Genomic DNA, 27,678 nt, shown 5'->3' on the forward strand with positions numbered 1-27,678 from the left:
TGCAATTGGGTTTTTTTGGTCGTTTTTCTTCCTCTCTTTGGCTCCTTCCACCTCTGCCTGGGGCCTCCTGCACCATTCGTCCTCAGGCCTCTATGGTGGGTCTCTAGGCTTCTTGTTACTTGTTCTTCCTTTTCCAGGTTCAATAACACTCTCTTTACCCCCTTCCCTGGCGGTTTCGGGTCTGGGTAGAAAGGTTCCACTTATTCCAGTGGCCGTTTTCCGGTTTACTTTTTCTATCTTTTTCTATCTTTGCAACTTTGCTGACGCTATGATTTCCTGTATTCCCCTAATGAAGCGATTGAGAAAGGAGGATTTTGGGTACTCGCTATAGAAATCTTTTTCTTTATCGCTTCATTGGGGGACAGAGAAGACCATGGGTGTATGCTGCTGCCACTAGGAGGCGACACTATGCAAAATGGTTAACTCCTCCTATGCAGTCTGCCACCAACTGGCAATTGTACCTCAGTTAGTGAGAAAGCAGTAGGAAAAAAACAACAAGAAATTGTGAAGAATCTTACAGAAAGTAAACAGTAGAATCAACAGTCAATAGTAACACTTAACCAACACAAGGGCGGGTGCTGTGTCCTCCAATGAAGGCTCCAAGAAAGATTTTACAGTGAGTACCCAAAACCTACTTTTCTTTATCGCTTCATTGGGGGACACCGGAAACCATGGGACGTCCTAAAGCAGGCCCATGGGTGGGTATATTATCACTCTCAGGGCTGACCTCGGGCCACTGCAGCCTGCAGAACCCGTCTACCGAGGTTCGCATCGGAGGATGCATAGGTGTGAACCCTGTAGAACTAAGTGAAGGTGTGAAGTGAGGACCAGGTTGCAGCCTTGCAAAGCTGCAACGCTGGGGCCTAGTGGCAGACCACCCAGGAAGCCCCCACCGCCCTGGTGAGTGGGCCTGCTCTGCCCCTTACCCGGTAGGCTTCCAAGACGGCAGAGCAGATCCATTGAGCAATGGAGGACTTGGAAGCAGGAAGACCTCTGCACGGACCGGATGGAAGCACTAACAGAGAATCTGATCTTCTGAAGTCAAACGTCCTGGAAATATACAGGTGGAAGGCTCTGACCAAGTCCAGCTTGTGGAGAAGAATCTCACGAGGGTGAGAAGGATGCGGGCAGAATGAGGGAAGGACAATGTCTTCATTGAGGTGAAAGGAGGAGACCACCTTAGGAAGAAAGGACGAGACCGGCCGAAGAACTATCTTATCCTGGTGGAAGACGAGATAAGGAGAACGGCAGGAAAGTGCCGCAAGTTCAGATACACGCCTGATCGACGTGATGGCTACTAAGAGGGCGACCTTCCAGGAAAGGAAGGTCAGAGACACTTCTTGGAGGGGTTCAAAGGGGGGATGCTTGATAACAGGACCAGATTCAGGTCCCAAGGCTCCACTGGAGGCTGGTAGGGGGGAACAGAATGTGCAGCCCCTTGAAGGAAGGTGCGAACCTGTGAGCGAGAGGCAATCTTCTGCAAGAGGATGGAAAATGCCGACACTTGAACTTTAAGGGAGCTTAGAGCCAAACCCGCATCAAGACTGGACTGCAGAAAAGATAGCAGAACAATACAAACCTGAGGGGCTGTGAACAGGCCCGAGTGTGTCCACCTCCTATGGACACTAAGCTTAAACTGAGGTACAATTGCCAGTTGATGGGTGTTTACTGCATAGGAGGCGTTAACCTTTTTGCTTAGTGTCGCCTCCTAGGGGCAGCAGCATACAACCCATGGTCTTCTGTGTCCCCCAGTGAAGCGATAGAGATTTCTTTATCGTTCCTTTGGGAGACCCAGACCATGGGTGTTTAGCTTCTGCCTCCGGAGGACACACAAAGTACTACACTTAAAAGTTTAGCTCCTCCCCCTGAGCTTATACACCCCCTGGTGAGCAGACCCAGCCAGTTTATTGCTTTGTGTTCAGGAGCCATACATCCACACATGCATTCTCATATGATTTTTCCTTTTGGATCGAGATTGAAGATTGCGGGTCCACGTCTGGACCCCCGGCATGTCTCTTCTCACCCCACTGTGTCGGTGGTGTTGTAAGGATTCCTAGGCTGGAGCCTTACATGCCATGCTCCTTCATCATCCCTCCTGGGCTCTGGCTTGAAGTGGGAGCCAGCACGGTCTCCCTGCTGAGGTGCTGTGCTTGGGGGTCCGGGCTTCGGGATCTGGGGGGCACACAACACCGCTCCAGCGGTCTGGTCTCCGGTTGTGGAACTCTGTATATACTCTCTGGGGTTCATTCTCTGGCAGAGCCCCCACTCCAGCAGCATGTCTCACACGAGGAGCAAGGCCCCAAAGCTTTATGCTGTATGCGCTGCATGTAAGCTCCTGCTGCCTGAACCGAGCACCTTCCCACATTGTGATGCCTGCTCTAACTTGGCGGTGCCACAGCCTGGAGTCTCACCCCCAGTGGTCTCTCCGGCTGCTCCTGCTCCTGTGGCTGAACCCCCGGCTTGGGTAGAATCCTTTTCTAGGTCTATCTCCCAGTCTTTTGCTGAGTCCATGGGACTTCTGTCCAGGACTCTGATGAATATGCATCAGCCCCCTTCACAGGGTGCCTCTGCTGCTAGGGGTCCCTCGGCACCGGAGCTCACAGAGGATTCATCATCAGGGCCCAGACCCCGTCCTCCTAAGAAGAGACGCAGGGTTCCCTCTCCCTCCTCCTCCCGTGGCTCTGATTCCAGAGCTGACTCGCAGGATGAGGAGGATGCCTTTACTGGGGGCTCGGAGACTAACTCCATGTACCCCATTGATCTGTCCGAAAGTGACTCAGATCTTAGTGACTTGATTGCTTCTATTAATTCTGTACTGGATCTCAATCCGCCAGTATCAGAGGAGCAACCCTCTCTGGCAGAAAAGCACCAGTTTACCTTGCCTAAGAAAGCAAAGAGTGTGTTCTTTAACCACTCCAGTTTTCAGGCCGCTGTGACCAAGCCCAGGGCCTGTCCTGACAAGCGCTTCCCAAAGCGTGGTTCTCATGACCGTTTTCCCTTTCCACCTGAGGTGGTCAAGGAGTGGGCTCACTCCCCAAAGGTAGACCCTCCGGTGTCTAGGCTCGCAGCCCGGACCGTTGTGTCGGTGGCTGATGGCACTTCCCTTAAGGATTCCACTGACCGCCAGATTGACCTTCTGGCCAAATCCGTGTATGAAGCGGCGGGGGCCGCGTTTTCCCCGACTTTTGCAGCAGTGTGGGCTCTCAAGGCCATCTCTGCTTCTCTAGAGGAGATGCATTCCCTCACCAGGGAATCTATGCCCGAAATGGATGCCTTAACTTCCCAAGCTTCAGCCTTTTCATCCTATGCCATGTCTGCCATGCTGGAGGCTTCTCACCGCACTGCGGTAGCTTCGGCTAATTCCCTCGCTATCCGCAGAATCTTGTGGCTTCGAGAGTGGAAGGCAGATGCTTCTTCAAAGAAGTACCTTGCTGGGCTCCCTTTTGCTGGGTCCCGGCTGTTCGGAGAACAGCTGGATGAAATTATTAAGGAAGCTACTGGCAGGAAGAGTACTTCCATGCCACAAACCAAAGCCAGGAAACCTGTCCAGGGTAGGAATCAGTCGAGGTTTCGCTCCTTTCGTTCCTCCAACTGGTCGTCCTCTAAGCCCTCGGCCTCGTCCGCTAACTCAGCCAAGGACCAGAAATCCAACTGGCGCCCAAAAGCGCGTCCACAGAAGACCGCAGGAGGTTCTGCCACTAAGGCAGCTTCCTCATGACTATCTGCCCGCTCCAGCAACATCCTTAGTCGGTGGCAGGCTCTCCCACTTTGGCGACGCTTGGTTTCAACATGTCTCCGATCAGTGGGTGCGGGATATCATCTTCCACGGCTACAGGATAGAATTCTCTTCCTGTCCGCCAAACAGATTTTTTCTCTCAACTCCCCCCTGCTGCAAGGCCGCCGCCTTCTCACAGGCCGTGGCAGCCTTGCAGGCAAACGGAGTAATTGTACCGGTTCCCACCCGGGAACGGTTCAGAGGTTTCTACTCAAATCTCTTCCTAGTTCCCAAAAAGGACGGTACCTTCCGGCCCATCCTGGATCTGAAGCTTCTCAACAAGCATGTTCAGGTGTGGCACTTTCGCATGGAGTCTCTGCGATCAGTCATTGCCTCTATGTCCCAAGGGGATTTCCTGGCATCCATCGACATCAGAGATGCCTATCTGCATGTGCCAATTGCAGTTTCACACCAGCGTTGGCTACGTTTTGCAGTAGGAGAAGATCATTTCCAATTCGTGGCTCTCCCCTTCGGGTTGGCCACGGCCCCTCGGGTATTCACCAAGGTCATGGCAGCAGTGATTGAAGTTCTGCACCTCCAGGGGTTGGCAGTGATTCCTTACCTGGACGACCTTCTAGTCAAGGCTTCATCCAGCGCAGACTGTCAGCGGAGTATCTCGCTCAGTCTCGCCACTCTAGCCCAATTCGGGTGGCTTGTCAATCTGTCCAAATCCACTCTGACTCCGACCCAGAGTCTCACGTACCTAGGGATGCAGTTCGAGACCTTGACGGCACTTGTGAAGTTGCCCTTAGTCAAACAGCAGTCCCTTCAGCTAGCGGTGCGCTCTCTGCTGAGGCCCCGCCGTTATACCCTCAGGCGGCTGATGCAGGTGCTGGGTCAAATGGTGGCGTCCATGGAGGCTGTTCCCTTTGCCCAGTTCCATCTGCGCCCCCTGCAGCTGGACATTCTCCGCTGTTGGGACAAGCGGCCTTCTTCCTTACACAGGTTAGTGGCTCTGTCGCCACAAACCAGGAGCTCTCTTCAGTGGTGGCTTCGGCCTCTCTCCCTGTCCCAGGGACGCTCCTTCCTGACCCCGTCCTAGGTGATTCTCACCACGGATGCCAGCCTATCCGGCTGGGGAGCGGTATATCTCCACCACAGAGCGCAAGGCACTTGGACTCCGTCCGAGTCAGCCCTTGCAATCAATGTGCTGGAAACCAGAGCCGTGCTTCTAGCTCTCCTAGCTTTTCACCACCTGTTGGCGGGCAGGCACATTCGAGTCCAGTCAGACAACGCAACAGCAGTTGCCTACATCAATCACCAAGGCGGGACACGCAGCCGCCTGGCAATGTTGGAGGTACAACGCATCCTTCAATGGGCGGAGGACTCCAAGTCCACCATATCCGCAGTCCACATCCCAGGCGTGGAAAACTGGGAGGCAGATTATCTCAGCCGTCAGACCGTGGACGGTGGCGAGTGGTCCCTGCACCCGGCAGTGTTTCAGTCAATCTGCCGCAAATGTGGCACTCCGGACGTGGACCTAATGGCATCCCGTCACAACAACAAGGTTCCCGTTTACTTGGCTCGCTCCCACGACCCTCAGGCATTCGCCGCGGACGCACTGGTTCAAGACTGGTCCCAGTTTCGTCTGTCCTACGTGTTTCCCCCTCTAGCTCTCTTGCCCAGAGTTCTGCGCAAGATCAGAATGGAGGGCTGTCGAGTCATCCTCATTGCACCGGATTGGCCCAGGCGAGCTTGGTATCCAGACCTGCTCCATCTGTCCGTAGAGATGCCGTGGCATCTCCCGGACCGTCCAGACCTACTCTCACAAGGTCCGTTTTTCCGCCTGAATTCTGCGGCTCTCAAATTGACGGCGTGGCTCTTGAGTTCTGGATCTTGACGGCTTCTGGTATTCCTCCTGAAGTCATCTCCACTATGACTCGGGCCCATAAGTCTTCCTCCGCTAAGATCTATCACAGGACTTGGAAAATTTTCCTTTCCTGGTGTCGCTCTACTGACCATCCTCCTTGGCCATTCTCCTTGCCGACCCTTCTGTCTTTTCTACAGTCCGGTCTGCAGCTAGGACTGTCCCTCAACTCTCTCAAGGGACAAGTCTCAGCTCTGTCAGTTCTGTTCCAGCAAACACTGTGGAAAAGGAGCGCAATAGGGTCTTACCCGACAAACAATTGGGGTGTGATAACAAGAGGTTACTCACCAAGTGTGGTTGTGAAAGTCACAACCACTCTGCAGGCATCTGAAATAGGTCAAAGGCAGCAGTCATCCCTGTAATCGGTGAAAAATATGTGGAGAGTGGATGTTTAAAAACCGCGCCAAGAACCACTCATGAAGGAGATGAATTTAACGTGACTTTATTCCATGTTCAGGTCTACGCGTTTCAGGAGCGTCCGCTCCCTTCCTCAGGACAATACAGGCACAAGCACATTGATGTGCTTGTGCCTGTATTGTCCTGAGGAAGGGAGCGGACGCTCCTGAAACGCGTAGACCTGAACATGGAATAAAGTCACGTTAAATTCATCTCCTTCATGAGTGGTTCTTGGCGCGGTTTTTAAACATCCACTCTCCACATATTTTTCACCAGTTCTGTTCCAGCGGCGTCTCGCTCGGCTGGCTCAGGTCCGCACCTTCATGCAAGGCGCGTCTCACATCATTCCGCCTTACCGGCGGCCCTTGGATCCCTGGGACCTTAATTTGGTTCTCACGGTTTTGCAGAAACCCCCCTTTGAGCCTCTTAGGGAGGTCTCTTTCCATCGTCTTTCACAGAAAGTGTTTTTTCTGGTGGCCATAACTTCCCTCAGGAGAGTCTCTGATTTGGCCGCGCTCTCTTCGGAGTCACCTTTTTTAGTTTTTCATCAAGACGAGGTGGTTCTCCATCCGACTCCGGACTTTCTTCCTAAGGTGGTCTCTCCTTTCCACCTTAACCAGGACATTACCCTACCTTCCTTTTGTCCGGGTCCTGTTCATCGCTTTGAAAAAGCGCTGCATACTCTGGATCTGGTGCGTGCTCTCCGGATCTATGTGTCTCGCACCGCTGCTATTAGGCGGTGCACTTCTCTTTTTGTGCTAACCACAGGTCGGTGCAAGGGCCTCTCTGCTTCTAAGCCGACCTTAGCCCGTTGGATTAGGTCGGCCATTTCGGACGCCTACCAGAGTTCTCAGGTGCCTCCCCCGCCGGGGATCAAGGCACATTCGACCAGAGCTGTCGGTGCCTCTTGGGCTTTCAGGCACCAGGCTAAGGCTCAGCAAGTCTGTCAGGCTGCCACTTGGACTAGCCTGCATACCTTTTCGAAGCATTACCAAGTGCATGCTCTTGCTTCGGCAGATGCGAGCTTGGGCAGACGCATCCTTCAGGCGGCTGTCGCCCATTTGTGAAGTTAGGTTTTGCCTACTTCTTACCTTTTTTCGGTTTATTTCCCACCCAGGGACTGCTTTGGAACGTCCCATGGTCTGGGTCTCCCATAGGAACGATAAAGAAAAGAGAATTTTGTTTACTTACCGTAAATTCTTTTTCTTATAGTTCCGTATTGGGAGACCCAGACCATGGGTGTTTAGCTTCTGCCTCCGGAGGACACACAAAGTACTACACTTAAAAGTGTAGCTCCTCCCTCTGAGCTTATACATCCCCTGGTAGCCAGTCCCAGCCAGTTTAGTGCAAAAGCTGAAGGAGAATAGCCACCCACAGAGAACAGAGCAAGAGCCGGAACAACCGGAGACTCTGTCCACGACAACAGCCGGTGATAACACGCGGAACAAGAAAGTGCCAACAGGCAACAGGGAGGGTACTGGGTCTCCCAATACGGAACTATAAGAAAAAGAATTTACGGTAAGTAACAAAATTCTCTTTTTTTACGGTGAGTACCCAAAATCTACTTTTTGTGCCTTCATTGAGGGACACAGCATCCGCCGCTTTTCAAATGTCTCTATTGGGCCAGTCTGTTTTTTTTGTTGGGTCGCGTTTCGTACTGATTTAACCCTAACAGATTGGTTCTAGTTAATGGGTTTATCCTTTTTTCTTGCCTAGTGTCATCCTCCTAGTGGCAGTAGAATACACCCCCGGCTTCCTGTGTGCCATTTTACAGTGAGTAGCCAAAATCTTCTTTTAACTCACGAATGTATCTTTTTTTTTTTTCTTTTAGAAGTCGAGAAATATCATTAAATAACCTAAGACCCCAATACATCAAAGCAAAAGAAAACACTGCCCACCGGCTGAAGAAATCCGAGTCCACTAAATCAGCCCTGAAGAATAACGAGAAACGCTGCCTCAAACTGGAGCGAGAGATTGCCGAACTGGAGACGGAAATCAGCGCCATCCAGGAGGCCTGGAGGGAATTCGAGAGGAAGGTGGAGGAGGATCATGCGAGGCGACAGGTGGATGTGGAGCTGGAGCAGAGTCAGGTGATAGAAGACACCGGTGTCAGAGCTGAGCGTTTGTTACAATGTGTTATTTGACTACAAATGATTCGGCACCTCGTTTTACCCTTTTATTGTGTAAGGTCAGTGACCTCTATTGCTTCCCATTACAGCTAGAAGAGTACAAGTCCTTGAAGGACTCTGCAAGGAAGAAAAGCGCCATTTTGCAGCAGCATTTGGAAAAACTGAATTGGGAGCAAAAAGCGAACCAAGAGAAGCTGACGATGGGCGAGAGGAGACAGAAGGAGATAGAGGTAGATGCATCGTACCGTCCAGCCTCACTAGTGACCGTCACATTTGCTGCATATCTAAAAAGCATGATTTTTATTTATTTTTATTTTATTTTTTATTTTTATTTTATTTTTATTTATTTATTATTTTATTTTTATTTTATTTATTTATTTAATATTTTATTTTTATTTTGTTTTGTTTTTATTTATTTATTTTAATATTTTATTTTTACTTTTTTTTACAGGGTAATATGAAGTGTGTGGAGGAACAGGAAGAAGACTTCCACAGGCGCAAAGGGAAATTAGAAGATTATATTAACGCTTGCATGTATGTATTACGTTATTAACCCCTTCACGACCTGTACGTCCAAGGTAGTGTCTGTCCCTTTAATGCGGACTTGCGAGGCGCTTGCTTGTCGACTGATATAATGAGCCGCAGTGCAGCTAACAGATGCTGGTGTGACGGAGGTCCACCCGTGCCTGTTAACTAGTTAAGTCCCACTGTCGATCTCCGGCAGGGATGGTTTGTCACGACAGCGAGGGTCAGCTGCAGACCCCTGTCACTGTCATGACGAAGTTCCAGTGAGTGCCGGCGTTCACAGGAGATCAGCGTTTCTGCTGTACAGAGGGATGCTGAAGCATCGTGCTAAACAGCAGAAGCGATCGGACAGTGCAGGCCTCAAATATTTTAAGGTGACTAGTAAAATCAATAAAAAGTAAAAAAAAAAAGTTTTAAAAAAACCCTATAGTTCAAATCACCCCTCTTTTGCCCCTTTAAAGATAAAACTATTAAAAAAATATATATATATATTTGGTATTGTCGTGTTCAGAAATGCCCAATCTATCAAAATATAAAATAAATTTATTTGATCATTAAAGGGAAGGTGTTGCGTTTTTTTATTTTTGTATTAAAAATAGTGATTATGAAATCAAGTATTTTTAATACAAAATGAAAATCGCAGCTTATTTAGTTTTATTTGTCGCTCCATTGGGAGACCCAGACAATTGGGGTGTATAGCTTCTGCCTCCGGAGGCCACACAAAGTATTACACTTTAAAAAGTGTAACCCCTCCCCTCTGCCTATACACCCTCCCGTGCATCACGGGCTCCTCAGTTTTATGCTTTGTGTTGAAGGAGGCACACATTCACTCAAGCTCCCATTTTAGTCAGCAGCAGCTGCTGATTGTATCGGATGGAAGAAAAGAGGGCCCTAACAGGGCCCCCGGCATGCTTTCTTCTCACCCCACTAAGTCGGCGGTGCTGTTAAGGTTGAGGTACTCATTGCGGGTACAAAGGCTGAAGCCACATGCCGTTTTTCCTTCCCCATCCCTTAGAGGCTCTGGGAGAAGTGGGATCCTAACCGGTCACCATTCACTGGGACCGGGCTCCCTCCGCAGCCCCTGGGGGAATCTGACGGACAGGAGACTGAGTATCATCAGGGACAGGCCCTGCATCTATAAGGTACTCTGTGTCCCCTTGGGGACGGTGCATGGAGCGCCTGTGTTACAGACGCTACAGCGGCTGCTGTTTCTTTATCGTTCCTATGGGAGACCCAGACCATGGGTGTATAGCTACTGCCTCCGGAGGACACACAAAGTTACTACACTCAAAACGTGTAGCTCCTCCCTCCTAGCATATACACCCCCTGCTAGCCAGTCCTAGCCAGTTTTCAAGCTTTGTGTCAGGAGGATCACACACACACATGCATCCTTTTTTGATTTTTCATTTTTTCTAAAGATTTGGAAGAAAAGCGGGTCCACTGGACCCCCGGCATGTCCCTTCACACTCCCCTGGCGGCAGTGCTGTTAAGGTTGACTTCAGGGCAGAAATCCCTTCATGCCGCGCTCCTTCACCATCCCTTATGGGCTCTGGCTTGAAGTTAGAGCCAACACGGTTCTCACTGCCTTGCAGGAGACCGGCCTCCATCTGCAGCCCTTTGGCAGGACCCTGCTGGACGGAGCACTGGACCCCCACCCCACCAGGGATTGGACCCTGCGTCTCAAAGCTAAGTATAGAGACGTTGTTCAAGGGTCCTTCTACAATGTGGATTTATTGAGGGGACAGTGATTTATGTTGATAATGCTGCTTTTTACAGTTTTTCCGGCCGGTTTCTCAGTTTTTACTGAGTACCGCGCCGATGATGCCTGATTTTCGGCCGCATGTATAACTCTAGGCCCCGGCTTCAGCCGCGGCCTAGTTTCGTTTTGTTCCCCTGCATGTTACTCATGCAAGGGGACACTGCAGCGCCGCCCGCCGGCCGCTCTGCACAGGGGACGACACTCCGTTTTAGGAGATGATTCCCTCCCCTGTACATGCCTTAGCCCTCCGATTCCCGCTCCTAGGTTAACTCCCGCCCTCCCCCCTCACTCTGGCGCCATTTTCTCAGCGTTCTTAAGTACGCTGATCGGCGCTGGCTGCTCTGCAGCAGAGGGAGTGGATATATGGCTGGGGGTCCAGGCTTGGAACCTGAGGGGGCACTCACAATAGCGGCCTGATAAGTCACAACCTCTGGTTGTGCACTTTTATACACGATCACGGCATTCTGAGGGAGTTAATTCTTTATTATAGAACCTCCTCAGCAGCATGTCTCACACTAGGAGCAAAGCTCCAAGGCTGTATACTACATGTTCTGCATGTAAACTCATATTGCCTGAACCGGCACGGACCCACACTGTAATGGTCCTTATGTGGTGCCTCTGCCTGGAGTCTCCCCAGGCTGACCCCTGTCTTGGGTATTCTAGACATTCTAGACAGAGCCCCCCACCTCTGCAGCATGTCTCACAGAGCGAGGCTGCAGGCTGTTTTTAGTATCCACTGCTGGTAGTCTCGTACGGCTGTACCGAGCTCATAACCACTGTGGCCCCTCAGCTTGGAGGCTCATTCAGGGTCCCTCCAGCTGCTCCGGTCGATGGCTGACCCCTGGGGGAATCTTTTTTCCTGGGGTCGGCCTGTCCCGGCATCTGCTGAGCATGCAGCCCCCTTCTCAGGGCGTTTTCTGCTCGCTCAGCAAAGCTCTCAGACCCCGTCCTCCTGACAGGGAGACGCAGGGTCCCCTGTCCTCCCCGTCCCGCAGCTCCGATTACGAGCTGACTCATTGGACGAGGAGGATGTCACGGACGCTACTTTAGGTACTTTGATCCGTCCGTAGGTGACGCGGATGCGACTGATTGGATTGCGTCCATTATACTTGTATTGGACCTCCATCCGCCTGTATCAGGGGAGTATTCCCCGCTGGCAGTAAGGCATCAGTATACCTTTAACAAGACGAGGAGTGTGTTCCTTAACCACTCCAGTTTTCAGGCGTCCAAGCCCACAGCCTGTCCTGCAGATCCCACAACGGGGTTCTGCTGCCTGTCTCCCCCTCCCATCAGAGGTGGTCAAGGAGTGTACTCATTCGCCAAGGGTGGCCACTCCGGTGTCTAGACTTTCAGCCCGGATAGTTGTATCAGTGGCTGACGGCACCTCTATAAGGATCCCACGGTACATTAATTTTGTACTGGACCTCAATCCGCTGGAGTTACCTTATCTAGGTGAACACAACGTGTGTTCCTTAACCACTCCGGTTTTCAGGTCCCTGTGACCAGCCCAGGGTCCGCTCTGACAGTCGCTTCCCATGAAGCGTGATTCTGAGGACTGTGTTTCCCCTGTCCACCAATAGTGGTCAAGAAGTGGGCTCATTCACCTCAGGTGGCTCTGCCCGGACCGTTATGTCAGTGGCTGATGGCTCCTCAGAGGAGATGCATTCACAGGGACCCTATGCCCGAAACGGTTGCCTGAACTTCCAGACTTCATTCTTTTCATCCTCTGCCTAGGTCTGCCATGCTGGACACCGCACGGCGGTGGTCTTGGCTACTTTCCTCGCTGTCCGCAGGCTCCTGTGGCTTCGGAAATGGAGGGCAGATGCCTCTATAGAGGTTCCTTGCTGGGCTCCTCTTTGGTGGGACCAGTCTCTTCGGAACCGACTGGATGAAATTTAGGAAGCTCTTGGCGGGGAGAGTTCTTCCTTGCCACAAACCTAAACCAGGGAACCTGTCCAGGGCAGGAATCAGTTGAGGTTTCGGTGGTTTCCGTTCCTCCATCTGATCGTCCTCTAGCTCGGCCTAGGTTCATAGAACCAATTGGCTTGAAGCTGCGTCTTCAGAAGACCGCAGGAGATGCTGCCACTTAGTCAGCTCCCTCCGAGCTATCTAGCCACGCCAACCTCCTCCTAGTCGGTGGCAGGCTCTCTCCACTTGGCGACGTATGGTTCTAACACGTCTCCGTTCAGTGGGGGCGGGATTATATCTCCCATGGCTACAAGATGGAGTTCTGTCCACCCGCCAAACAGATTTTTTCTGTTACCTCCTCCCGGCTCCAAGGCCGCCGCCTTCTCATAGGCCGTGGCATTTCTTGCAGGCCAATGGAGTAATTGTACCGAATCCCGACTGGGAACGGTTCTGAGATTTTTGTTTAAATCTATTTCTAGTCCCCGAAGAGGGCGGTGCCTTCCGACCTGGATCTTTAGCTTTTCAAGCATGGTCAGGTGTGGCGTTTTCACATGGAGTCTCGGTCTTGTTCCGTGTGTTTTTTTTCACCGGATCAATCAAGAACCCAAGGAGATTCCCTCGCAGCCTTCGGCATCAGAGATGCTTTTCTGCAACGGTCAATCGCAGTTTCACACCAGCGTTGACTGCGTTTTGCCATCAGAGTGGTCCAATTCGTGGCTCTTCCCTTGGGGTTGGCCACGGCCCCTCGAGTATTCTCATTGGGGCTGCTGTGATTAGGGTCCTGCACCCCTAGGGATTGACAGTGATCGTTTGCCCTAGACGGCCTTCTTCTCAGGCCTTCATCCAGTGCAGACTCTTAGCAGAGTACTTCGCTTACTCTCGCCACTCTAACCTATTCGGGTGGCTTGTCATTCTGTTCAAGTCCACTCTGACTTCGAACCAGAGGCTCTCAAGGACGCAATTCGAGACTGTCGGCTCTTGTGAAGCCGCTCTTAGTCGATAAGTAGTCCCTCCGCTGGCGGTCGACGTCGTTCTATCAGACACCAAATACAGGTGCTGGTCAGACGGTGGCGTCAATGGAAGCGATTCCTTGCCCAGTTTCTCCTGTGCCCTCTGAGACTGGATGTTGTCCGCTGTACACGCGAACTCCCTCCTTCCACGGGGTGGTGGCTTTGCCACTGACCTGGGGCTCGTTTTCAGGGGTGGTTTCGACCACTCTGTCTCAGGGACGCTCCTTCCTGGCCCCGTCCCAGGTGATTCTCACCAGGGTGCTGGTCTTTCCGCCTTGGGAGCATTATATCTCCACCGCGGAGCGCAGGGCGCTTGGACTCTGTCCGAATCAGCCCTCTAGATCAATGGGCTAGAAATCAGAGCTGTATTCTAGCTCTCTAAGCCTTCACCATTTGTTGGCGGCTAGGCACATTCGAGTTCAGTCGGATAACGTTACAGCGTTTTCCTACATCAATTTCCAGATCGGGACACTCAGCCGCCTGGCAATCTTGGCGCCTCAACATTCTTCACTGGACAAGGGACTCCTAGTCCACCGTATCCGCAGCCCACATCCTAGATGTCAAAACTGCGGGCAGATTATTTCAGCTGTCCAACCGTGGTCCACAATCCTCAGGTTTTGCGGTAGACACACTGGTTCATGTTTGATCCCAGCTTCGTCTCTACCTCTTGCCCAGAGCCCTGCACAAGATCAGGGAAGGGGGCCGTCGGGTCATTCTCTTACAGACTGACCCAGGCAGGCTTCGTATCCTGACCTGCTCTTTCTGTCCGTTGGATTGCCATGGCATCTTCCGGTCCGTCCAGACCTTTTCTCAGAAGGTCCGTTTTTTCCGTCAGAATTCTGGATTCTCGGATTGACGGCGTAGCTATTGAGTCCTGGATCTTGGCGACTTCTGGTATCCTTCCTGAAGTCATCTCCGCTATGACTCGAGCTCCAAGGTGTCCTTGGACCTTTTTAGCCTTGCCGACCCTCCTGTCCCTTCCACAGTCCGGTCTACAGCTAGGACTATCCCTCATTAAGGGACAGGTCTCCGTTCTGTCGGTATGTGCCAGCGGCGTATCGTCCGGCTGGCTCCGGTGCGCTCCTTTAAGGGCGCGTCTCACATCATTCCGCCTTTCCGGCGGTCTATGGAGCCCTGGGACCTTAATCCGGTCCTCCCGGTTCCCGGAAACCCCCCTTTGCGCTTCTTAGGGAGGTTTCTTTGTTTCATCTTTCACAGAAAGTAGTCTTTCTAGTGGCTATAATTTCCCGCCAGAGAGTTCTGGCTGCACTCTCTCTGAGTCACCCCCTTTTTTGGTCTTTTGCATCAAGACAAGGTGGTCTCCGTCCGACTCCGGACTTTTTTTCCCTAAGGTGGTTACTGCTTCCACCTTATCCGGGGCAATTTTCCTGCCTTCCTTTTGTCCGGCTCCTCTTCATCGCTTTGAGGAAGCGTTGCATATCCTGGATCTGGTGCGGGCGCCCCGGATCTAGGTGTCTCGCACCGCCGTTATTAGGCGGTGCACCTCTCTCTAGTACTGACTGCTAGTCAGCATAGCGGTCTCTCTGCATCTAAGCCGTCCCTTATTCGTTAGCTTAGGTCGGCCATTTCCGAGGCCTACAAGTGTACTCAAGTGCCTTCCCCGCTGGGGATCAGAGCACATTTGATCAGACCTGTCGGTGCCTTTTCGGCTTTCAGGCTACGGCTCAGTAGGTCTGTCAGACGGCAGCTCGAATTAGTCTGCATACTTTTTCGAAGCTCTATCCAAGGCATGCTCTTGCTTTGGCAGACGCGGGCTTCGGCAGACGCATCTTTCAGGTGTCTGTCGCCCATTTGTGAAGTTGGGTTTTACTGCTTCTCAGTTGTCTGTTTATTCCCACCCATGGACTTCTTTGGGACGTCCCATGGTCTGGGTCTCCCATAGGAACGATAAAGAAAAAGAGAATTTTGTTTACTTACCGTAAATTCTTTTTCTTATAGTTCCGTCATGGGAGACCCAGCACCCTCCCTATTGCCTGTTGGCAAGTTTCTTGTTCCGTGTGTCTTCACCGGCTGTTGTTGTAGACAGAGGCTCCGGTTATTCCGGGTTTTACTCTATCTCTACTTGTGGGTGGATGTCCTCCTTCAGCTTTTGCACTAAACTGGCTAGGACTGGCTAGCAGGGGGTGTATATGCTAGGAGGGAGGAGCTACACGTTTTGAGTGTAGTAACTTTGTGTGTCCTCCGGAGGCAGTAGCTATACACCCATGGTCTGGGTCTCCCATGACGGAACTATAAGAAAAAGAATTTACGGTAAGTAAACAAAATTCTCTTTTTCTTTGGCGCTCCATTGGGAGACCCAGACGATTGGGTGTATAGCTACTGCCTCCGGAGGCCACACAAAGCATTACACTAAAATGTGTAAGGCCCCTCCCCTTCTGGCTATACACCCCCCGTGGGATCACGGGCTGATCAGTTTTCAAGCTTTGTGCGAAGGAGGTCAGACATCCACGCATAGCTCCACTGTTTTTAGTCAGCAGCAGCTGCTGACTATGTCGGTTGGAAGAAAAGTGGGCCCATATGGGGCCCCCAGCATGCTCCCTTCTCACCCCACTTTTGTCGGGTGTTTGTTAAGGTTGAGGTACCCATTGCGGGTACGGAGGCTGGAGCCCACATGCTGTTTTCCTTCCCCATCCCCCCTCAGGGCTCTGGGCGAAGTGGGATCTTACAGGTCTCCAGGCACTGAGACCGGGCTCCATCCACAGACCCAGAGAACCTGCTGGATATGGAGCTGAGTATCGTCAGGGACAGGCCCTGCTACATTAAGGTACTCTGTGTCCCCGGGCAAGCGCGCACACACACACCAGCATTGCTGGGAGTGTTAGTGCGCCGGGGGCAACAGCGCGGAGCGCTCGTGCTATTATTCACTACAGCTTTGCTGAGTGACTTTATGTATTGGGAACTGCCGCGCCGGCCGCTGCTGTGTGTTTTTTTTTTACATTGTGGCGCGGCTGGGACTTGTGGTGCGCCGGGGACTTCCGCGCTGGCCGTGCACATGGACGGCCGCGCTTATTACTCGAGTCCCCGGCTTTGCGGCCTAGTTTTCGTTTCGTTCCCGCCTCCAGCCCTGCCAGTCAGGGGTGAGGCGGGACGCTGTACAGACAGTCAGCGCCGAGGGCTGGAGTCTGCTTTGCATTCTCCAGCCCCCTTCACTGGACACAGTGGGACGCCAGTTTCCCGCTCTTGTCTGGGGCACGCCCACGGCCCGCCCCTCTTCACAGGACGCCGGCAGCCATTCCTGCACGCAGTCCGAGCTGGGGAACGGAGACATGCTCTGGGCAACCAGTCACAGGGCTCTGGCGACCACACACCCGCGTTATAGGCGGGCGGTAAGCAGCACCTGAAGTGCTGACCCCACTAAATACCGAAGTGCCCATTTGTATTTTATGCTTGTATGCTATACACTGCACTGTAGGTCGCTATCTTTGGCTATATGCCCTCCTAGATGGCGAGATAACAGCAGCAACAAAGCAAGGGTGCTAAGGCACAGGTTTTCTATGCTGCTTGTATTGCATGTGCTGAAGTGTTCATTTGTACTTATGCTTGTATGCTATACATTGCACTGTACGGTCGCTACTCTTGGCTATATTCTCCTAGAGGGCTGGACAACAGCAGCAAAAAAGCATGGGTGCCAAGGCACAGGCTTTATAGGCTGCTCGTATTGCATGTGCTGAAGTGTTCATTTGTACTTATGCTTGTATGCTATACATTGCACTGTACGGTCGCTCTATATTCTCCTAGATGGCTGGACAACAGCAGCAAAAAAGCAAGGGTGCCAAGGCACAGGCTTTCTATGCTGCTTGTATTGCATGTGCTGAAGTGTTTATGCTTGTATGCTATACATTGCATAGATGGTTAGAATACAGCAGCAAAAAAGCAACACAGGCTTTCTATGCTGCTTTTACTGCATGTGATACTGTTCCACCGGCAGGTTCCACTGACCCCCATTGTGTGCAATGCTCCCCTGTAGCACTTGGTCAGCCGGGGTCTCTACTAGAGGTGGCCAAAGGAACCACCTGTGAACCCTGTCCAGGGACAGGGACGGAGTTGCAGTTTCGGCTGATAGATTGTCATGGGATAGAGACTTTGCAGTCCAGACAGGCCATGGGCAATCTTGATTAATGCTCCCTGGCCACCCTCATTTGGAACATATTCAGTGCTCCGGGGGGGTCCCAGGCATTCCAGGGTGAAGGCTCTGACACGGACGACAGTCCCAGACAGCCTAAGCTAGCTCGCTGGGTGCGGCACTCGGCTTCATCACTGGTCAGGGTCCCAGCAGGAGGACTCTCTGTATGATGAGGCAGACGTAGCTGATCAGGGCTTTGGTCCTGACACCGCTCTCAATCCGGATACACCGGATGGTGACGCCATAGTGAATGATCTTATAGCGTCCATCAATGGAATGTTGGATATTTCTCCCTCAGCTCCCCCAGTGGAGGAGTCAGCTTCACAGCAGGAGAAATCCTTTTTCAGTATCTCATGCGTATATTGAGTACTTTTCTGGCCACGCTGACTTCAGAGAAGCAGTTCAGAAACACCACGCTTACCAGATAAGCGTTTTCTCCAAACGTATTAAGGATACACGTTATCCCTTCCCCCTGACGTGGTAAAGCGCTGGACCCAGGGTCCAAAGGTGGATCCCCCAATCTCCAGGCTTGCGGCTAGATCCATAGTTGCAGTGGAGATGGGACTTCACTTAAAGATGCCATTGACAGACAGATGGACCTCTGGTTGAAATCTGTCTGTGAAGCTATCAGCGTGTCGGTTGCTCCGGCATTCGCAGCCGTATGAGCACTCTAAGCTATTTCAGCTGGTCTTGCGCAGCTGGTCTTGAGCACATGTACATCTGTGCCGCAGGTGGTGTCTTTAACCTCGCAATGTCTGCATTGCGACTTACCCTAGTAATGCTGTCCTGGGGGGACAGTCGAGATTTCGGTCCTTCCCAGGCTCGGGCAGGTCCCAATTGTCCTCGTCCAAAAGGGCTCAAAAGGCTCAGAGGGGCTCAGATTCCGGCCGGGCTCAATCACGCCCAAGGAAGGCAGCCGGAGGAACCGCTACCAAGGCGGTCTCCTCATGACTTTCAGCTCTCTCTCTCCGCATCCGCGGTTGGTGGCAGACTCTCCCGCTTGGCGACATTTAGCTGCCACAGGTCACAGACCGGTGGGTGAGAGACATTGTGTCTCACGTGTACAGGATAGAGCTCTGTTCTCGTCCTCCGGCTCGATTCTTCAGAACTCCCCCCCCCCCCCCCCCACCGAGCCGATGCTCTTCTGCAGGCAGAAGGAGTGGTAATCCCTGTTCCTCTTCAGGAACAAGACACGGTTTTTTCCTCCAATCTGATTGGGGTGCCAAAAAAGGGTGGCTCTTTCCGTTCCGTTCTGGACCTAAAACTGCTCACCAAGCAAGTGAAGGCCAGGCGGTTCCGGATGTAACCCTCCGCTCCGTCATTGCCTCAATGTCTCAAGGAGATTTCCTAGCATCAATAGACATCAGGATGCTTATCTCCACGTGCCGATTGCTCCAGAGCACCAGCGTTTGCTACGTTTCGTTATTGAAGACGAGCATCTTCAGTTCGTAGCCCTGCCCTTTGGTCTGGCGACAGCCCTACGGGTTTTCACCAAGTTCAGGGCAGCAGTGGGAGCAGTCCTGCACTCTCAGGGTCACTCTGTGATCCTTACTGGGACGATCCACTTGTCAAGGCACCCTCTCAAGAGGCATGCCAACACAGCCTGAACGTGGCGCTGGAGACTCTCCAGAGTTTCGGGTGGATCATCAACTTTTCAAGGTTAAATCGGGCACCGACCCAATCGCTGACATATCTGGGCATGGAGTTTCACACTCCCTCAGCGATAGTGAAGCTTCCGCTGGACAAGCAGCGTTCACTACAGACGGGGGTGCAGTCTCTCCTTCAAGGCCAGTCACACCCCTTAAGACGCCTCATGCAGAGGCAGTCCCTTTCGCGCAGTTTCATCTGCGTCCACTTCAATGGGACAGGCTTTGCCAATGGGTTGGGGAGTCGACGTCCCTAGACAGGAACGTCTCCCTTCTCAGACGGTCAAGGACTCTCTTCAGAGGAGTCCATCCTTCAGATCAATGTTCTGGAAATCTGGGCAGTGTATCTTGCCCTGCAAGCCTTCCAGCAGTGGCTGGAAGGAAAACAGATCCGAATTCAGTCGAACACTTCCACAGCGGTGGCATACATCACCCACCAAGGCGGAACACGCATCGCCAAGCCTACCATGCAATCCGGCGGATTCTGATGTGGGTGGGAGACAGAGCATCCACCATATCCGCAGTTCACATCCCGGGCGTAGAAAATTGGGAAGCAGACTTCCTCAGTCGCCAGGGCATGGACGCAGGGGAATGGCCTCTGCACCCAGAATGGTGTCAGGAAATCTGTAGCCGCTGGGGGATGCCGGACGTCGACCTAATGGCGTCTCGGCACAACAACAAGGTCCCGATTTTCATGGCGCGGTCTCACGAGCAAAGAGCTCTGACGGCAGGCGCCCTAGTTTAGGATTGGTCGCAGTTCCAGCTACCCTATGTGTTTCCACCTCTGGCACTGTTGCCCAGAGTGCTACGCAAGCTCAGCTCCGCTTGCCGCCGCGCCATCCTCGTCGTCCCAGACTGGCCGAGGAGGTCGTGGTTCCCGGATCTGTGGCATCTCACGGTCAGCCAACCGTGGGCACTCTCAGACCGGCCAGACTTACTGTCCCAAGGGCCGTTTTTTCCACTGAATTCTACGGCCCTGAACCTGACTGTGTGGCCATCGAGTCCGAGATCCTAGCGTCTTCAGGATTATCTCAAGACGTCATTGCCACCATGAGACGGGCTAGGAAGCCGACGTCTGCCAAGATCTACCACAAGACGTGGAAGTTATTCTTATCTTGGTGCTCTGCTCAGGGAGTGTCTCCCTGGCCATTTGCATTGTCTCCTTTTTCCTCCCTTCCTGCATCTGGATTGGGAAAAGGTTGGTCGCTCGGCTCCCTTAAAGGACAAGTCGCAGCGCTGTCGGTATTCTTTCAGAAGCGCCTAGTACGACTTCCTCAGGTACGCACGTTCCTGCAGGGGGGTTATCACATTGTCCCTCCGTACAAGAGGCCGTTAGACCCATGGGATCTGAACAGGGTATTAATTGCTCTCCAGGAGCCGCCCTTCGAGCCTCTGAGGGATGTTTCACTTTCAAGAAAGTGGCCTTTCTGGTAGCGGTCACGTCTCTTCGGAGAGTGTCCAAACTAGCAGCGCGGTCATCCAAAGCTCCCTTCCTGGTGTTCACCAAGATAAGGTAGTGCTGCGCCCGATCCCAGAGTTTCTCCCTAAGGTGGTATCCCCTTTTTATAACAATCAGGATATCTCCTTATCTTCCTTTTATCCATTTCATCGATATGTAATGGCTTTGCATTGTTGGATCTGGTGTAGAGCACCCAGAATCTACATTCCCGCACGGCGCCCCTGCGCCGCTCGGATGCACTCTTTGTCCTTGTCACTGGTCAGCGCAAGGGGTCGCAGGCTGCAAAATCCACCCTGGCTCGATGGATCAAGGAACCAATCCTTGAAGCCTACCGTTCTACTGGGCTTCCGGTTCCATCAGGGCTGAAGGCCCATTCTACCAGAGCCGTGGGTGCGTCCTGGGCATTACGGCACCAGGCTACGGCTCAGCAGGTGTGCCAGGCGGCTACCTGGTCGAGTCTGCACACCTTCACCAAGCATTTTCAGGTGCATGCCTACGCTTAGGCGGATGCCAGCCTAAGTAGATGAGTCCTGCAGGCGGAGGTTGCCTCCATGTAGGGAAGGGCTGTTTTTACAGTCCAAACTTGAGGTATTCATTTACCCACCCAGGGATTGCTTTTGGACGTCCCAATCGTCTGGGTCTCCCAATGGAGCGCCGAAGAAGAAGGGAATTTTGTTACTTACCGTAAATTCCTTTTCTTCTAGCTCCAATTGGGAGACCCAGCACCCGCCCCTGTTTCCTTCGGGATTTTTGGTTTGTTCGGGTACACATGTTGTTCATGTTGAATGGTTTCAGTTCTCCGATGTTCCTTCGGATTGAATTTGTTTAACCAGTTATTGGCTTTCCTCCTTCTTGCTTTTGCACTAAAACTGATCAGCCCGTGATCCCACGGGGGGTGTATAGCCAGAAGGGGAGGGGCCTTACACTTTTTAGTGTAATGCTTTGTGTGGCCTCCGGAGGCAGTAGCTATACACCCAATCGTCTGGGTCTCCCAATTGGAGCTAGAAGAAAAGGAATTTACGGTAAGTAACAAAATTCCCTTCTTTTTTGTGACGACCGGGACTACCGCGCCGACCGCACCTGTTTGCCGGCCGCGTTATTAAATTTAGTCCCCGGCTTCTGCGGCCTAGTACCATAACTCCCGCCCCCGGGCCTGCCAGTCAGGGGTAAGGGCGGGACGGTCGACTGGACGTCGGCAGTGAGGGCTGGAGCATACTTAGGTGTTCTCCTCCCCCCTCACTGAGCACTGTGGGGCACCAGATTCCCGCACTTTATTAGTCACGCCCACGGCTCCCTCCTCCCCTGAGAGCTCTGGCAGCCATTGTTACAATCACTTCTGCCGGTGGAGGATTTCAGAACGAGCTCTACAGCTCTGGGAGGCCCAGGCAGGGAATCTGGTGGACACACAACCGCTTTGGGCGGTCGGTAAGCCACACCGGTTACCCGGTGCTGGCCCCCCTTGGGTGCCGAAGTGTGTGTATATATATATATATATATATATATATATATATATATATATATATATATATATATATATATATATATATATATATATATATATATATATATATATATATATATTTGTATACATTTTCTCTGTTCGGCTGCATTGTTTTGCTTTTGGCTATATACCCTCAGTGATCACTCTCAGAGGAGACTACAGCATGTCGTCCGCAAAGAGCAAGGGTGCCAAGGCACAGGCTTATTTTGCAACCTGTACCTCTTGTGCGGCTATGTTACCTGCAGGTTCCACCTACCCTCATTGTGTGCAATGCTCGGCCCCTGTGGCACTCACTCAGCCGGAGCCTCGGGCACTGGTGGGACCCCCGGCTCAGGTAGAACCGCCGGCTTCCACTGTCCAGGTGGCAGGGACGGAGTTTGCAGTTTTGGCTGAGAAACTCTCTGAGTCGCTTTCACAATCCATGGCTCAGTCTATGGACAGATGGTCTGCTAAGATACTAGAAGCCTTGCAGTCCAGATCGGTCACACAGGCCCCGGGCACTGTGAGTTCATCGCCCCCAGGCCCCTCTCGGTCGGTGCAGCAGAGTGCTCCTGGGGTGACACCTAGGTCCCACGGGGAGGACTCCGACACGGACCGCAGTCCCAGACCGGCTAAGCGGGCTCGCTGGGAACCTTCCCCGGCTTCATCACACTGCTCAGGGTCTCAGCATGAGGACTCTCTGGAGGATGAGGCGGAGGTCGCAGCTCAGGGCTCTGATCCTGACGTTGCTCTCAATCTTGATACACCTGAAGGGGACGCCATAGTAAATGACCTTATAGCGTCCATCAACCAGGTGCTAGATCTTTCTCCCCCAACTCCACCTATAGAGGAGTCTGCTTCACAACAGGAGAAGCACCAGTTTAGGTTTCCCAAACGTACATGGAGTGCGTTTTTCGATCGCTCTAACTTCAGAGATGCTGTCCAGAAGCACAGAGCATTTCCGGACAAGCGCTTTACTAAGCGCCTTAATGACACACGTTACCCCTTCCCCCCTGACGTAGTTAAGGGTTGGGCTCAGTGTCCCAAGGTGGATCCTCCAGTCTCTAGATTGGCGGCTAGATCCGTAGTATCAGTGGCAGATGGTTCATCGCTCAAGGATGCCACTGACAGGCAAATAGAGCTCCTGATGAAATCCATCTATGAAGCCATAGGCGCGTCTTTTGCTCCGGCCTTTGCAGCCGTGTGGGCACTCCAAGCTATCTCAGCTTGTCTGTCTGAGATTAATGCAGTCACACGTACCTCTGCTCCGCAAGTTGTGTCTTTGACGTCTCAGGCGTCGGCTTTTTCGTCCTACGCCATGAACGCCGTCCTGGACTCAGCGAGCCGCACAGCGGTAGCGTCCGCCAATTCGGTGGCAGTCCGCAGGGCCATGTGGCTACGCGAATGGAAGGCAGACTCTGCTTCCAAGAAGTTCTTAACCGGTTTGCCATTTTCTGGCGACCGTTTGTTTGGCGAGCAATTGGATGAAATTATTAAACAATCCAAGGGAAAGGACTCGTCCTTACCCCAGTCCAAACCAAACAAACCTCAGCAACGAAAATTTCAATCGAGGTTTCGGTCCTTTCGGCCCTCAGCCAAGTCCCAATCCTCCACGTCCAACAGGTCAGAGAAGGGCCAGAGGAACTCTTCTGCATGGCGGTCTAAGTCACGTCCTCCAAAGACCGCCGGAGGAACCGCCTCCAAAGCGGCCTCCTCATGACTTTCGGCCTCCCCAAACCGCATCCTCGGTCGGTGGCAGGCTCTCCCGCTTTTGCGACGCCTGGTGGCCACATGTCCAAGACCGATGGGTGAGAGACATTCTGTCGCACGGTTACAGGATAGAGCTCAGCTCTCGTCCTCCGACTCGTTTCTTCAGAACATCTCCCCCCCCAGAGCGAGCCGATGCACTTTTTCAGGCGGTGAACACTCTGAAGGCAGAAGGAGTTGTGATTCCCGTTCCCATTCAAGAACGTGGTCGCGGTTTTTACTCCAACTTGTTCGTGGTGCCAAAAAAGGACGGATCATGCCGCCCCGTTCTGGACCTCAAACTGCTCAACAGACACGTGAGAACCAGACGGTTCCGGATGGAATCTCTCCGTTCTGTCATCGCCTCGATGTCCCAAGGAGACTTCCTAGCCTCAATCGACATCAGGGATGCTTATCTCCATGTGCCAATTGCACCAGAGCATCAACGCTTCCTGCGTTTCGCCATCGGGGACGAACACCTTCAGTTTGTGGCACTGCCTTTCGGCCTGGCGACAGCCCCACGGGTCTTCACCAAGGTCATGGCATCCGTGGTGGCGGTCCTACACTCTCAGGGCCACTCGGTGATCCCTTACTTAGACGATCTCCTAGTCAAGGCACCCTCCCGGGTGGCATGTCAACACAGCCTGACCATTGCTCTGGAGACTCTCCAGAGGTTCGGGTGGATCATCAATTTCCCAAAGTCAAAATTGACACCGACCCAATCACTGACTTACCTCGGGATGGAGTTTCATACTCTCTCAGCGATAGTGAAGCTTCCGCTGGACAAACAGCGTTCGCTGCAGACAGGGGTGCACTCTCTCCTTCGGACCCAGTCACACCCCTTGAGGCGCCTCATGCACTTCCTAGGGAAGATGGTGGCAGCAATGGAGGCAGTTCCCTTTGCGCAGTTTCATCTGCGTCCACTTCAATGGGACATTCTCCGCAAATGGGACAGGAGGTCGACGTCCCTAGACAGGAACGTCTCTCTTTCACTGGCAGCCAAAACCTCTCTTCAGTGGTGGCTTCTTCCCACTTCCTTGTCGAAGGGAAAATCATTCCTGCCCCCATCCTGGGCTGTGGTCACGACGGACGCGAGTCTGTCAGGGTGGGGAGCGGTCTTCCTCCACCACAGGGCTCAGGGAACCTGGACTCCGACAGAGTCCTCCCTTCAGATCAATGTTCTGGAGATAAGGGCAGTGTATCTAGCCCTAAAGGCGTTCCATCGGTGGCTGGAGGGCAGACAGATCCGCATACAGTCGGACAACGCCACGGCGGTCGCGTACATCAACCACCAGGGCGGCACACGCAGTCGTCAGGCCTTCCAAGAAGTTCGGCGGATTCTGCTGTGGGCGGAAGCCACAGCCTCCACCATCTCCGCAGTTCACATCCTGGGCGTAGAAAACTGGGAAGCAGACTTTCTCAGTCGCCAGGGCATGGACGCAGGGGAATGGTCTCTTCACCCGGACGTGTTTCAAGAGATCTGTTGCCGCTGGGAAACGCCGGACGTCGACCTCATGGCGTCTCGGCACAACAACAAAGTCCCGGCATTCATGGCACGGTCTCAATATCACAGAGCTCTGGTGGCGGACGCATTAGTTCAGGATTGGTCGCAGTTTCGACTGCCTTATGTATTTCCTCCTCTGGCACTGCTGCCCAGAGTGTTGCGCAAGATCAGGTCCGACTGCCGCCGCGCCATCCTCGTCGCTCCAGACTGGCCGAGGAGGTCGTGGTACCCGGATCTGTGGCACCTCACGGTGGGTCAACCGTGGGCGCTCCCAGACCGACCAGACTTGCTGTCTCAAGGGCCGTTTTTCCATCTGAATTCTGCGGCCCTCAACCTGACTGTGTGGCCATTGAGTCCTGGCTCCTAGCGTCCTCAGGGTTATCTCAAGATGTCATTGCCACTATGAGACAAGCCAGGAAACCAACGTCCGCCAAGATCTATCACAGGGCTTGGAGGATCTTCTTATCCTGGTGCTCTGATCGGGGTTTTACCCCCTGGCCGTTTGCCTTACCCACTTTTCTTTCTTTCCTTCAATCCGGAATGGACAAGGGTTTGTCTCTCGGCTCTCTCAAGGGACAAGTATCGGCGCTTTCCGTGTTTTTTCAAAAGCGTCTAGCCAGGCTTCCGCAGGTCCGCACGTTCCTGCAGGGAGTTTACCACATAGTCCCACCTTACAAGCGTCCGCTGGAACCCTGGGATCTTAACAGGGTGCTAACGGCTTTTCAGAAACCACCTTTCGAGCCGATGCGGGATGTCTCTCTATCACGCCTTTCGCAGAAGGTGGCCTTCCTAGTGGCAGTCACATCACTTCGGAGAGTGTCTGAGCTAGCAGCGCTGTCATGCAAAGCCCCCTTCCTGGTGTTTCACCAGGATAAGGTGGTTCTGCGTCCGGTCCCGGAATTTCTCCCTAAGGTGGTATCCCCTTTTCATCTCAATCAGGATATCTCCTTACCTTCCTTTTGCCCTCATCCAGTTCACCAATGTGAAAAGGATTTGCACTTGTTAGATCTCGTGAGAGCACTCCGGCTCTACATTTCTCGCACGGCGCCCCTGCGCCGTTCAGATGCGCTCTTTGTCCTTGTCGCTGGCCAGCGTAAGGGGTCTCAGGCTTCCAAGTCAACCTTGGCTCGGTGGATCAAGGAACCGATTCTTGAAGCCTACCGTTCTTCTGGGCTTCCGATTCCTTCAGGGCTGAAGGCCCATTCTACCAGAGCCGTGGGTGCATCCTGGGCATTGCGGCACCAGGCTACGGCTCAGCAGGTGTGTCAGGCAGCTACCTGGTCGAGTCTGCACACTTTCACGAAACACTATCAGGTGCATGCCTATGCTTCGGCAGATGCCAGCCTAGGTAGGCGAGTCCTTCAGGCGGCGGTCGCCCACCTGTAAGAGGGGGCCGTTTTTCGGCTCTTTTTATCGAGGTATTCTTTACCCACCCAGGGACTGCTTTTGGACGTCCCAATTGTCTGGGTCTCCCAATGGAGCGACAAAGAAGAAGGGAATTTCATTGTCGCTCCATTGGGAGACCCAGACAATTGGGGTGTATAGCTTCTGCCTCCGGAGGCCACACAAAGTATTACACTTTAAAAAGTGTAACCCCTCCCCTCTGCTATACACCCTCCCATGCATCACGGGCTCCTCAGTTTTTATGCTTTGTGCGAAGGAGGCAGAAGAGTATCTCAGCTGGCAGCGCTGTCATGCAAAGCCCCCTTCCTGGTGTTTCACCAGGATAGGGTGGTTCTACGTCCGGTCCCGGCCTTTCTCCCTAAGATATCCCCGTTTCGTCTTACCCTCTTTGGGTCCGCATCCAGTTCACCAATGTGAAAAGGATTTGCATTTATTAGATCTGGTGAGAGCACTCCGGCTCTACATTTCTCGCACGGCGCCCCTGCGCCGGTCTGATGCGCTCTTGTCCTTATCGCGGACCAGAGTAAGGGATTTCAGGTTTTCAAGTCAACCTTGGCTCGGTGAATCAAGAAACCGATTCTTGAAGCATACCGTTCTTTTGGGCTTCCGATTCCTGCCGGGCTGAAGGCCCATTCTACCAGAGCCGTCGGTGTCCTGAGCATTGCGACACCAGGCTACGGCTCGGCAGGTGTGGCAGGCGGCTACCTGGTCGAGTCTGCACACTTTCACGAAACACTATCAGGTGCATGCCGATGATTCGGCAGATGCCAGCCTAGGTAGGCGAGTCCTTCAGGCGGCGGTTGCCCACCTGTAGGAAGGGGTCGTTTTTCGGCTCTTTTCATCGAGGTATCTGTTACCCACCCAGGGATTGCTTTTGGACATCCCAATTGTCTGGGTCTCCCAATGGAGCGACAAAGAAGAAGGGA

General features: G+C 52.8%; 1 protein-coding gene across 2 annotated transcripts in view; it reads left to right on the forward strand.

Annotated features, from left to right (window-relative positions):
• SMC1B (structural maintenance of chromosomes 1B) overlaps positions 1-27,678 on the forward strand; it is a 293,721-nt gene that overhangs the window by 77,016 nt on the left and 189,027 nt on the right. For both annotated transcript variants that reach the window (XM_075344204.1, XM_075344205.1), the window contains 3 exons: positions 7,870-8,128; positions 8,257-8,397; positions 8,619-8,701. In XM_075344204.1, the coding sequence (XP_075200319.1) occupies positions 7,870-8,128; positions 8,257-8,397; positions 8,619-8,701 (483 nt within the window). The remainder of the gene's footprint in view (positions 1-7,869; positions 8,129-8,256; positions 8,398-8,618; positions 8,702-27,678) is intronic.

Source organism: Anomaloglossus baeobatrachus, chromosome 4 (assembly GCF_048569485.1).
Source record: "Anomaloglossus baeobatrachus isolate aAnoBae1 chromosome 4, aAnoBae1.hap1, whole genome shotgun sequence".
Taxonomy (NCBI): domain Eukaryota; kingdom Metazoa; phylum Chordata; class Amphibia; order Anura; family Aromobatidae; genus Anomaloglossus; species Anomaloglossus baeobatrachus.